This window comes from Lithobates pipiens, unplaced genomic scaffold (assembly GCF_037356315.1).
Source record: "Lithobates pipiens isolate NorthernLeopardFrog02 unplaced genomic scaffold, aLitPip1_a1.2 Scaffold_1, whole genome shotgun sequence".
NCBI lineage: Eukaryota > Metazoa > Chordata > Amphibia > Anura > Ranidae > Lithobates > Lithobates pipiens.
In genome coordinates, this window is record NW_027507685.1 from 237,745,586 (window position 1) to 237,758,890 (window position 13,305).

General features: G+C 42.1%; 1 protein-coding gene across 1 annotated transcript; it reads left to right on the forward strand.

Annotated features, from left to right (window-relative positions):
• Positions 1-11,631: 11,631 nt before the first annotated feature.
• On the forward strand, positions 11,632-12,831 carry LOC143979671 (carbohydrate sulfotransferase 6-like). The gene has a single exon (XM_077478982.1). It carries the CDS (start codon positions 11,692-11,694, stop codon positions 12,829-12,831), a length of 1,140 nt encoding a protein of 379 aa, XP_077335108.1. The 5' UTR covers positions 11,632-11,691.
• Positions 12,832-13,305: the final 474 nt, after the last annotated feature.

Consider the following 13,305-nt stretch of genomic DNA (forward strand, 5'->3'; position numbering starts at 1 on the left):
ATAAGATAGCGATCTACCGGATCTTTGATGTCTGCCAGAAGGGAAAAGGGTCTAGATCGATGAAATGTTATTCGCACTCCTCGTTGTTTAGATTTAGCAGAGGCTGTGATAACTTGGGGATAAATTGAGCCAAAATATTTATGAGTTGGTAAGTCTGTGAAATTAGTTTCTTGGAGGCATACTATATGTGTTTTTGAACCAAGCCAAGGAGCGAAAAACTTTAGTTTGCTTTTGCGAGATATTTAGACCTCGTACGTTTAATGTAAGGACATTTAAGGGGGCCATCTAGAGACCATAAGAAGGATATTGTAGTATATTGTATTCATAGATTGTAAATTTATAGGTACCCTGGGGAGGGGCAAGAAAAAAGAAGGGAGCAAAGACATATTGTTAAGGAAGAAAGAGAGATTAAGAGCCGGTTCACACAGGGGCAACATGATTTCCAGCATGACTTTGGGAGGCAACTTGGACACGACTTGAGTATGAATCACAGCACGACTTGAGGCAACTTACAAGGCAACTTGCACACATGTATAACGTACACATTTCTAAGTAATGACAAACACTTAGACATCCTGACGACATCCTAGATGAAATATAAACACCTGTCCTGTTTGGCATCTCTAGCTTGATTGCTCTAAATGGCATCCATCCTGTTTGAAGCTTCACATTATTCTCTCGTCCCATTAGGAATGTTCATCGAGACTCTCTCTCTCTTCATATGACTTTTTCCGTTGTCTTTTCACAGTGGGATCTTTTCTGCAACAGCTCCAAGTTACATTATTCACAGGTAATTTGATACATCGGAATCCCCCAAAAAAATCCTCATTAATAATTTTGGCTACAATAATGTCATTACCTTGATAGTTTATTTCCATTTTTTGGCTTGCAGCCTAGGGAATGTATAATAAGATTTTGTTGATCCTAGGATCTGCCTTATGTAATATATCATTTTGATTTATTAATATTATTATTATTATTATATAAAACATGATGAATATATTATACCTTTCTTTTATAAATCCTATTTTTCTTTGTAAATTAAATATTAATGTACTATAGTAATGAGTAATATATAGCTAGATATTTACTATTACATGGTGCACTTATACTGTATTTAGTATTTTTTTATATGTAAAATGGAAACATAGAAGAATGATGTTTGATGAGTTTATTATAAAAGGTGCATATATACTATATATCAGTGATGGCGAACGTTGGCACCCCAGATGTTTTGGAACTACATTTCTCATGATGCTCTGGCACTCTGCAGTGTACTGGAGCATCATGGGAAATGTAGTTCCAAAACATCTGGGGTGCCAATGTTCTCCATCACTGCCATATATATTATTATTTAAGGTACTTGTATAGTGCTGTCTATTTACATAGCACTTTACATATATATTGTACATTCACTTTGGTCCCTACCCTTAAGGAGCTTATAATCTAAGGTCCCTAACTCACATTCATATACTAGGGCCGATTTAGACAGAGGCCAATTAACCTACCAGCATGTTTTTGGAGTGTGGGAGAAAACTGGAGTACCCCCACCCCGGCACAGGGAGAACATGCTCCAGGCATGGTTTTGTTTGGGATTTCAAACAGCGACGCTTTTTACTGCTAGGTGAGAGTGCTACACACTACACCACTGTGCTGCCCTATGATGCCCTATCAGAAAGCCGAAAGCCGCAGAGAATGGCAGAGTGTGGCCGAAAATATCCGAGAGTGGCCAAAAATAGCCGAGAACAGCCGAGTGCAGCTGAAAATAGCCGAGAATGGCCGAGTGCGGCCAAAAATAGCTGAAAGCCGCCGAGAGCGGCACCCGAGAACTACCAAGCGCCGCTGAGATACATAGGACATCTGCTCTGTATCTCGGCAGTGCCATTTTTAAATGGCAAAGCCACAGACAAGGCTGCAAATGACACTGATAGGGCTGCATTGATGGGCATTTAAATGTAAGTTTTTTTCCTTAAACTTCCCTCCTAAAAGTTTTTTCTTTTAAATTCCCTCCTAAACTTGGGGTGCGTGTTATACGCCAGTGCGTGTTATACATCGATAAATACGGTATATACCAAATGCGGGAGGATGTGATACCTCTATGTTGTCAGATGAGCCCCCTGTTTATCTACTAGCAGTGGTGGCCCATACATTATGGGCACCCGGACTCTGCCCCCTCTCTCCATGCCACTCCCTATATGTATAATGGATAGACTCATTCAGAGCATGTATCTATCCAAGGCCACCGCGGCCACCCCCTATTCATGCGTCCGGCCCTTTCAGGGCACCAGGCGCATGAATTACAGTGGCAGGGGATTTTTTCGAAGAACCTGATTAGAGACTGAGGCTCTAATAGGTTTTCCAAATAGTGTGGGCTCCATCAGGGGCGGACTGACAACTCATGGGGCCCCTGGGCAATAGGAAATTATGGGGCCCCCAGGCAATCAGAGATTATGGGGCCACACAGTATACACAGACATGGATTTTTAGACCAAAAGGATTAAATATGCACTTCACTTCCAGTTCCCGGGCCATAGTCAATTTTTTTTTTTGGTAAAGCAAAATGTAAAACAACAATGTTTTTTGATCTTTTGCTTCTAAAGGTAAATTAGAGACTTGGGGTCTTTTCTGACCCCAGATCTTTCAATAAAAAGAACCTGTCATCTTTATTTCTATTACAAGGGATGCTTACAACCACACATCTATCACCGCAAATGTTAGAGCGAGAGCAATAATTCTCGTGCAATATTTCCCTTGTAACTTTAACCACTTAAGCCCCAGACCAGTTTGCTGGCTTAAGACCAGAGCACTTTTTGCGATTCGGCACTGCGACAATTTAACTGACAATTGCGTGGTCATGCAATGTGGCTCCCAAACAAAATTGAGGTCCTTTTTTTTTTTTAACTACAAATAGAGCTTTCTTTTGGTGGTATTTGATCACTTGTGCAGTTTTTATTTTTTGCACTATAAACACAAAAAGAGCGACAATTTTGAAAAAAAACACATTATTTTTTACTTTTTGCTATAATAAATATCCCCAAAAAATATATAAAAAAAAATGTTTTTCCTCAGTTTAGGCCAATACGCATTCTTCTACATATTTTTGGTAAAAAAAAAATAAATAAAAATAAAAAAAACGCAATAAGTGTTTATTGATTGGTTGGTTTAATATTTTTAATATTCACCTGACCCCGCCCCTCTGACGCTAGTGAAGGGAGCCAGGGGTTCCCCAGTGACGTGTGGGTGACCCCGCCCCCTCTGATGTAACGGAAACCTGCGTTACATCAGAGGGGTGGGTCACCCACGCGTCACTGGTGAACCCCTGGCTTCCCTCTCCAGCGTCAGAGGGGCGGGGTCAGGTGACGGGTGGCCCCGCCCTCCTAATATAAGAAACGTCAGCGCTGGGCTCTCTGCAGTGTCTCCGGAGTGGAGACAGAAGAAGGATGTATGGACAGCGCTGGACTGAGAGATCCCCGTCGCTGGATATGATCATCCATCGCTGGACCCCGGAGATCCGTCGCTGGATAGCAAGAGTGGATTAGCACCGCTGGAATCTTTTTTTTATTTTTTTCATTTTTAATAAAGGAATTTTTCAAAAGTGCGTTTGTCTTATTTAACCATTTTGACACTTTCTTTGTGAAATGGTAGGGGTACTTTTGTACCCCCTTACCATTTCAAACAGGGGGGGGGCGGGATCTGGGGGTCCCCTTGTTAAAGGGGGCTTCCAGATTCTGATAAGCCCCCCGCCCGCAGACCCTCACAACCAACGGCCAGGGTTGTGAGGATGAGGCCCTTGTCCTTATCAACATGGGGACAAGGTGCTTTGAGGGGTCACAGACCCCCAAAGCATCCTCCCAATGTTGAGGGTATGTGGCATGGTACAGTTCAGGAGGGAGGGGGGGCCGCTCTCTCGTCCCTCCCTCTTTTCCTGCGGCCTGCCAGGTTGCGTGCTCGGATAAAGGGTCTGATATGGATTTTTAGGGGGACCCCCACGTCAATTTTTTTTTTAATTTGATGCGGGGTTCCCCTTAATATCCATATCAGACCTGAAGGGTATGGTATGGATATTTAGGGGGACCCCCACGTCATTTTTTTTTAAATTTGACACGGGGTTCCCCTTAATATCCATGTCAGACCTGAAGGGCCTGGTAATTGAATTTAGGGGAACCCCCACGCTTTTTATTTTATTTATTTTTTAATCAATGAATGAATGAATTGTCGGCTAATGCAGAGAACACTCATTGAGTGTTCTCTGTATTACGGGGAGCCGACAATTTAGCCGCAAGTGATTTTAAAAGACTTTTTTTCCTGCACAAATGACACTTTGTGCAGGGACAGTTCTAAGCACCAGAAACATGCGCCCCTTTACAGGCATACTATAGATACCCCCCAGCTACAAAATTTAAAGGAATATTACACTTTTATTGTTTCACTTTAATCATTATTAAAATCACTGCTCCTGAAAAAACTGCAGTTTTTAAAACTTCTTTTTGCATTGATCCATGTCCCCTGGGGCAGGACCCGGGTCCCCAAACACTTTTTAGGACAGTAACCTGCATATTACCCTTTAAAATGAGCACTTTAGATTGTGAACGTTCGAGTCCCATAGACTTTAATAGGGTTCTAAAGTTCACACGAAGTTTAGGTCTGTTCGCAGGTTCTGGTGCGAACCGAACAGGGGGGTGTTCGGCTCATCCCTAGTCCTCACCAAATTTTTCAAACTATGATGAGGCATTACTTTACACAGGCCTGAAACAATACATTTCATTGCCCCCTTCTGTTAAGTTAGCAAACCAATCACAGTCTTTCCTCGTGAGTTTATTTCATAATCCATTCAGGGCCACAACATATTCTTGTAATGACTTTTGCCCACGTTGCCCTTGGGTAAAGAATTTTTATTCAGTTTGGCTGCAGAAGTTACTTCCTCATACGGTCCTTCCAAATGCCCAATAAAGTCCTTCACCTTGCTGCGATTCTTAAAAGGCAATAATAATACCCCTTAAAGTCACTCCCTTCCAGAGGGTTAAGTAACTTGTATCTTATATAGCCTGAGTACTGCTTTTTCTCTCTACTCAATCAGATAAGGGCATTTTAGTGTTCTTATGTTGGCATATTCCTCCTTGAATCACTGTTGAGTGTGTGGTCCCACAGACTCCAGCACTAGACTCGAATGAAGCTCCAAGTTTATAGAAGATCCTGCTGGCACTACACCAATTAAAATTTAATAAAATATACAGTGCTAGTTTTTTTTTTTAAATTAGTTATGTACACAGACACTCCTTTATTTAATCTCCTCTTGTTCTACTTACAAGAGAATAGAAGTGTTGCTAGCGTACTTTCACTCTACGAAGGAAGACACATATTCTGACAGCAACTGACACTAGTGAAAGAAACTTTCTCACACGATTCAACATATAACCAGTGGAAAAAAAAGTAACAGAGGCACATCTATGAGTAAATTACTTCAAAATGAATCAGTATCCACTATGGAGCCCTTATTAGTAGGGGTCATTCCCCTGGTGTCCTCTCATCAGAGATGCCAATTCCACTGTACCCAACTCTAGAGCATGAGCCTTTAAAATTAAAGTGGTAAAGACCCTCCATATGATGACCACCCATCTTCGGTACTCTGCCCGATTAGGAATTTTTTTATCTTTTTATTTTAATTTTTTTTACTTGTTTTTTTATTAATTTGTCCAGCTCTGCTCAACCTTGCATGTCATTCACCTAGGCAAACAACATGCCCCTTTTGCCTCCCAAGATATGAACATCACATATCCCAGTAGGCAAAGCCTTTCATTCACTAAAAAAGGAGCAGATGGGCCTAGCAGAGCGTTATCAAGAGACATGCTGGCTGGACAAGGAACAGCTGACAGTCTCTCAATGACGCCATGCCAAAACATGGCAGCATGGGAGTGAGCACTGCAAGAAAATGGGAGGATCTCCACTGGACAGCACTGGATCCGCTGGGTGGGTGAGTATCTAAAAGGTGTTGATCTCACCAACATTAACCACTTGAAGAGCAGGCATTTTCTGGCACTTTTTGTTTACATCATTGTTCTTTTCTCTAGTAATTTTCGAGAAAAAAAAACATTATACATTTTTTTTAAGCCAAAAAGGAAAACACCAGAAGTGCCACCTACAGTAAGTGAAGTATTAAAAACCGCTTTAATGGCAGGGTATCAAAAGGTAAGAACATAATAGGCTCATCTGTATGGGTGGGGTCCCTGGGAAGGTCCTTGTGTCCTGATCCGGTCTCTGTGCGAGGCTGTATGGTTATTCCGTCAGCCTGCAGCATGTCCTGTGGCCACCAGGAAGAGGCCGGAACCGGCGTGGAATGCAATGAAGTTATGTCACGGGCCGCAGGAACACATACCTGCAGCCCGTGACGTACTTCCATCAGTTGTTTCTCGTTCATGGGAAATGCTTTACAGGTTACCACTTTAGATTTACAGAAAAGGTCTGGTGCTAGAATTACTGCCCATGATCCGATAATTGTGGCAACACCTCACGTGTGGACCGTTCTTTGTTTTCATGCGTGCGGGACCGACACGCATGTTTGCTTTTGTGCACATTGAAATCAATGGGGCAGTGCTGTAATGTGCTGCGGTGGCATTTTGCAGACAGATTTAACCCCTTTTATAATTGCCCCGCTAAAATCACCCCACTAATGGCCGAATAGTGCTGCTAAAATAATGGCAAAGTGGCGCTTAAAATAGCTTTACCACTGGTGCCAGTGGCGGCTCGGGGTGAAAGGGGTCTTAAGCTCTGATGAAGGGGGAGTTCTTCTGACCCCCGAAATGCTTTAGCTGTCTTTTAGCACAATACCAATAAACCAATAAATGAAATTGGACTCTTATCTTGATCTGGTGCTCCTTTATATGCACATTTTCTTCTAGTAACCTGCTAGGGTACCCACTGGAGGGGGCCTTGTCTGTCGTGAACAGCCTAACCTAAGAGCCAGTGGGTTTTTCAATTTTTTTTGTCCTTTCACTACTTCATATAAACTTATATCATAGTTCCAGCACCTCTTGGATGCCTTTTTTTCATTTCTGTTAAATTGGTGGTCAGCAAAAGGAATGTTCTCTTAGGGTCCTTTCACACGGGGCGGATCAGTGCTGATCCGCCCCATGGATAACCGCTTGCTCAGCGGGGATCGCTGGAGCGATCTCCGCTGAGCAGGAAGATTACAGGTCCATCTCTGCACACTGTGCAGGGATGGACCTGTCACAGCGCCGCTCTCCCCTATGGGAGATCGAGTGACGACGGACCGCAGTGTCCGTCATCACCCGATCCGATGGTGGATGGAAAAATAGCTTTTTCCTCCGTCACACTTTTTCGGATAGGAGCAGGTCGGATGTCAGCGGACATGTCACCGCTGACATCCGACGCTCCATAGACCTCTATGGAGCATCCGTTCAGGTCCGCCTGAAAAACTGACAGGCGGATCTGAACAGATCGGTAGTGTGAAAGGGGCTTAGAGTTATGGTCAATGGGAATTAAAAAAAAAAAGTCCCCCTCACATTGATGGTCAGTGTGAGGCAAAATGTCCCTTTACATTCGTGGTCAGTGGAAGAAAGAGTGAGCCTTTCATTGGTGGTCAGTAAATTATTTTAAATCCAAAGAAAGTACAAGTACACAATACATATGGCGGTCCTAGTAGAAGTCCCTTGGTCCATTAGACCTTTCATTTGTATCTGTAGACCATCAACAGGGTAGAGGAATAGATGAGGCAACTGGATGGATGGTTGGAAGGCTGAACAGGAGAAGGGACTGAGACTGGAACCTCTGCAGCTCCCACAGAAGATCTGGGTAAAATCACCTCAATGTAGAAGAAAAGAAACAGCAGGGCGCTGAGGTCAGTATCAAATAAAAATCACTTTACTAAAATAAGCAGCACACTTACATTGAAGTTAGCATGAAACAACATGGATAGAGAATACCTGAGACCAAGCAGCTGTGATCAGTGCGAGGCTGTAGATATTACTAAGGAGACAGCTAGCTCAAAACACGGATGTTAGTGGCGGCATTCTAAGCTGCACATGAGGATGACAGCTGTCAAAATGCCTGGTGGATGCCAGGAGAGGGGGCGTCGGTCTCTGTTTGCTCAGTGAAGCCTACAGCCTCACACTGATCACAGCTGCTTGGTCCCAGGTGTTTCCTTTCCATGCTAACTTCTATGTAAATGTACTGCCTATTTTAAATCAAGGGATTTTTATTTGATACCGTCAGTGCCCTGCTGTTAGTTTTCTTCTAGTAAGTGATTTTAAACCGAGCAAATGGCATTATGCATATTGCCCAACAAAATCCTGAAATCATATCTGTCAAGTGTCAACTAAGAAAAAGGGAGCATAGGATTCTTTAAACCTCCTGGGATACTTACATCATGCATCTCAGGAGGCTTCTGGGAAATTATGGGCACACTATGCATGTGCCTGACAATCTCTGACACATTGTGCATGTGCAGTGGTACACCATCAGGGGGCAGGGTGCAAGAACCCATCTGGCATCCTGATGACATTAGTATAGAAGCTGGTGGCCCAGGATCTGGGATTCGGTGGTGGAGCAGCAAGTTTCACCAGACCGCACTGGATTTGCTGAACACGCGAGTATGATTTTTGAGGATAACCAATGGTACAGGTAGAAGAAGGGAAATAAAACCTAAAAAGGAATAAAGTTCCTTTTTAATGAACACAATGGGGTGGATTAACTAAAGCTGGAGAGTGCAAAATCTGGTGCAGCTTTGCATAGAAACCAATCAGCATCCAGATTTTATTGCCAAAGTATAAAGTGGTTCTAAAGGCTCAAGGTTTTTGGAAGTAAACCCTCCTATTGTTCTCGGCCAAGGAAACTGCCTCTTGGCCTCTGTTTGATCTTTAACTGCCATGGTGCTGCACATGCGGTCAGTTTAGAGACCAGCCATTGGATGGTTTGACAGTTTGGTTGACCAATGTGACAGTTATATAGCTCGACACATGCCAACTGTTTTTTGAAACTGTTAAATCGATGGGTTTACTTCCACTTTAATGCATTCTAGGCATTGAGGTAAAAAACCTTCTGTGTGCATCTCCCAACTCAGCCCCCCCCATACATACCCGAGCCCCATCTTGATCTAACGATGTGCAAAAGACCATTGTCTCTCCTGGGTCTTTCTCTCCTCATTGGCTCACACAGCAGTGAGAGCAATTGGCTCCTGCTGTTGTCAATCACAGCCAGTAGTCTGTAGAGAGAGTGGGTGCAGGGCCGAACTGTGATCTGTGTGAGAATTAACACACAGAGTGTGGCCCAGGAGCGAGAACCAAAACCACTGCACAGAGCAGGTAAGTATAATGTGTTTGTTATTTAACCACTTCAGCCCCGGACCATTTGGCTGGCCAAAGACCAGAGCACTTTTTTGCAATTCGGCACTACGTTGCTTTAACTGACAATTGCGCGGTCGTGCGACGTTGCAACCAAACTAAATTTACGTCCTTTTTTTTCACACAATTAGAGCTTTCTTTTGGTGGTATTTGATAATTTTTTTGCTCTATAAACAAAAAAAGAGTGACAATTTTGAAAAAAATGCATTATTTTTTACTTTTTGCTATAATAAATATTCCCCCAAAAAAAAATAAACTTTTTTTTTCCTCAGTTAAGGCCGATACGTATTCTTTGACATATTTTTGATTAAAAAAAAAAAAAAAAAATCGCAATAAGCATTTATTGATTGGTTTGCGCAAAAGTTATAGCATCTATAGTTTTATGTGCAAGGTGGGAAATTCAAAGTAATGTACAGGTACGTTACTTTGCCCAGTCATTCCATTCTGCCGAAGTAGTTGGTTGGCAATCAGTTAAAAATGAAAAAAAAAATTATTTCCTTTAAAATCCCTTTACCCTTTTGCGGACCAGCCGCTGCAGTTTTACTGCGGCAGGTTGGCTACGCTGCACAAAATCACGTTATTGAGCGCGATCTTGTGAGGCTTGCATAGCATACGCGGATGCATGCTCTGTGAGTCTGACTGCGGGTCTCGTGGACTCGATGTCCACAGGGATAACTGCGATCGTCTTATGGAGAGGAAGAACGGGGAAATGCTAAGCATCTCCCCATTCTGCCTAGTGACACTGTCACTGATCACCGCTCCCTTTAATCGGGAGCGGTGATCAGTGTCGTGTCACACACAGCCCTTCCCCCCCACAGTTAGAATCACTCCCTAGGACACACTTAACCTCTGCAGCGCCCCCTACTGGTTAACCCCTTCACTGCCAGTCACATTTACACAGTAATCAGTGCATTTTTAATTGCACTGATCTCTGTATAAATGTGAATGGTCCCAAAATAGCGCCAAAAGTGTCCAAAGTATCTGCCATAATGTTGCAGTCATGATAAAAATCGCTGATCACCACCACTACTAATAAAAAATATATATTAATAAAAATGCCATAAAACGATCCCCTATTTTGTAGACATGCTTATTGCATTTTTTTTTCTTACCATAAATATGTAGAAGAATACGTATTGGCATAAACTGAGGAAAAAATATGTTTTTTATATATTTTTTGGGGATATTTATTATAGCAAAAAGTAAAAAATAATGTGTTTTTTTTTTCAAAATTGTCACTCTTTTTTTGTTTATAGTAGAAAAAGTAAAAACCGCAGAGGTGATCAAATACCATCAAAAGAAAGCTCTATTTGTGAGAAAAAAAGGACGTCAATTTTGTTTGGGAGTCACGTCGCACGCCCGCGCAATTGTCAGTTAAAGCGACACAGTGCCGAAACGCAAAATGTGCTCTTCTCTTTGGCCAGCCAAATGTTTCGGGGCTGAAGTGGTTAATTGAACCAGTTGAAGTTACAAGCTGATTGGTTATCATGCAGAGTTACACCAGATTTTACACTCAGCAGTTTTAGTAAACCAGCTCCAATACGGGGTTTTATAGCTGGATGAAGCTGTACACACGGTCGGATATTCCCATGGACAATGTCCGATAGGACCGTGTTGTCGGATAATCCGACTGTGTGTGGGCTCCATCGTATTGTTTCCGTCGGACCAAGTTTTCCAGCTGGGCTATAGAATTTTCCGTCAACATGATCTGATCGGACTTTGTCCAATTGTGTGTAGAGAATTCCGATCGGACAAAGTGCCACGCATGCTCAGATCAAATTCCTAGACCAAAGTTATTGGCTACTAGCCTGAATGTAGTCCCACTGTAACGAAATGACGTCATCACGTTCTGAACGATCGGATTTTCCGACAACTTTGTCCGACCGTGTGTATGCAACAGTTTCGGACAAAATCCAATGGATTTGGTTGTCAGAATGTCTGACCGTGTGTACAAGGGCTAAAAAGCAATAATGTATTCTTCAACAACTATCTAAAACTAAAAGAATAATGTTTTGACTGGATATAGTCTGTAATTGTTTTTTTTTTTCAACTTTATCCAAAAAAATAAATAAAAAAAAAAGTGTGGGCTTGACATATTCTGTAAATGGTTTCCTTTCAACTTCATTCAAAACTAAAAAAAAAAATTAAAAATTAAAAATAAATTTGGGCAGGACATACAGTATTCTATAATTGATCACAGTTATTCATCTGCTGTAATTCCCATTTACTAATCTTTATCATTTTTGACTTTTTTACAGCTCTGGTTTCTCCCCTCTCATAGGATTTTAGACTTCCTGGCCTTCCCCGGTCATTCCACGTTCCTGCTTGGTTTCTGATGATGTCATCGCCTCATAAATATTTCTTCTTTTTTTGTGTATCTCTATTTTTATTTTCTCTATCCACATTTCTTCATTACAAAATTTCCTTCTCTACACACTCACCACACTCTGCCCCCCCCAAAAAAACGGTCCATCTCCTTGTCTTGTCATCCTGGAGATCGGGTTCTTCATTCCTTGGGCAGATCTTCAACCATCACAATGACGTCTTTTACATCTTTGAGCCTGGACATCCCCTCTGGTACAATTTTCAGAATGAAGGTTACAAGCTTCTGCATTTTCCCTTAAGAGATCTTCTACGATCACTTTTCACCTGCGATGTGTCCCCTCTTCAACAGTATCTTCCTGGAGGTGGAAAACTTGTTTCCGATTTATTGTTCTATGCAGAAACTCGAGCACTCTGCACCCCACCAACTTGTTCAGCCTTTAAGCTTACCGATGGCTATGACCGTTTGAAGTGTAAGCGTTCTTGCATGAACACTTCGCTGGATCAAATGGGAGAAACATGCAAGACATACAGCCACGTGGTGATGAAGACAGTCCGTATTCTTGACCTGTCTATTCTGCTTCCCCTTTTCCGAGACCCCGCTCTTGATCTTCGTATTCTGCACCTTGTAAGGGACCCTCGAGCTGTTGCTTTTTCAAGGCAATACTTTGACTTCAGCATGGATGATAAGATTTTACTTAAGAATGAAGGAAATAAAATTATTACAACAAGCAGGGTTATGAAGAAGATTTGCAAGGCTCAGGTTGACATCAACAGAGTGGCTAAAGTAGCTGAGGTGCTGCAAGGGCGATACATGGCAATTCGTCACGAGGACCTTTCTAATGAACCTCTTAAGAACATTAAAAAAATGTACAATTTTGCTGGCCTCCATCCAACCAAGGACCTGGAACAGTGGGTTTACAATGTCACCCATAAGGAGGTAGCAGATAAACATGAGATCATGACTTTCTCAAGAGACTCTTCAAAGGTGCCCTATAAATGGAGAACTGCTATGGACTTTCATCTTGTAGAAGAGATTCAACAGAACTGCAAGGAGGCAATGGATCTGTTTGGTTACAAACCAGCTAAATCCCAAATAGAACAAAAAAACTTGACTTTGGATTTAGTAAATAAGGAATGGTCATTGAAATGAACTAAACAAAGGGCGTTATTTACGAAAGGCAAATCCACTTTGCACTGAAAGTTCACTTGGAAGGGCAGTCACTCTAAATCTAAGGGGTAGATCTGAAATGAGGGGAAGCTCTGCTGATTTTATCATCTAATCATGTGCAAGCTAAAATTCTGTTATTTATTTTCCTTGCATGCCCCCCTCGGATCTACAGCGAATGCACTTCCATGTGCACTTGCAGTGCAAAGTGGATTTTCCTTTAGTAAATAACCCTCAAAGTGTCAATGATCTCGGTTACAACCGATCTCAAATTTACTCTCCCTACAGATGTAAAAAGTCTTCGTTAGTGAATTTGCTTAATAATGCAGCATAATGAATGGTTTTGCAATGGCTATGACACTGAAGAGAAAGGCTTCATAGTTTCATAGTTAGTAAGGCTGAATAAAGAACCAGTCCATCCAGTTCAATCTGAGTGAGTGTCCACAATTGTCCCTATCC

Excerpts from the sequence above, each read along its gene's own strand:
- LOC143979671 (XM_077478982.1), top strand. The coding sequence starts at position 11,692 with ATGATGTCATCGCCTCATAAATATTTCTTCTTTTTTTGTGTATCTCTA.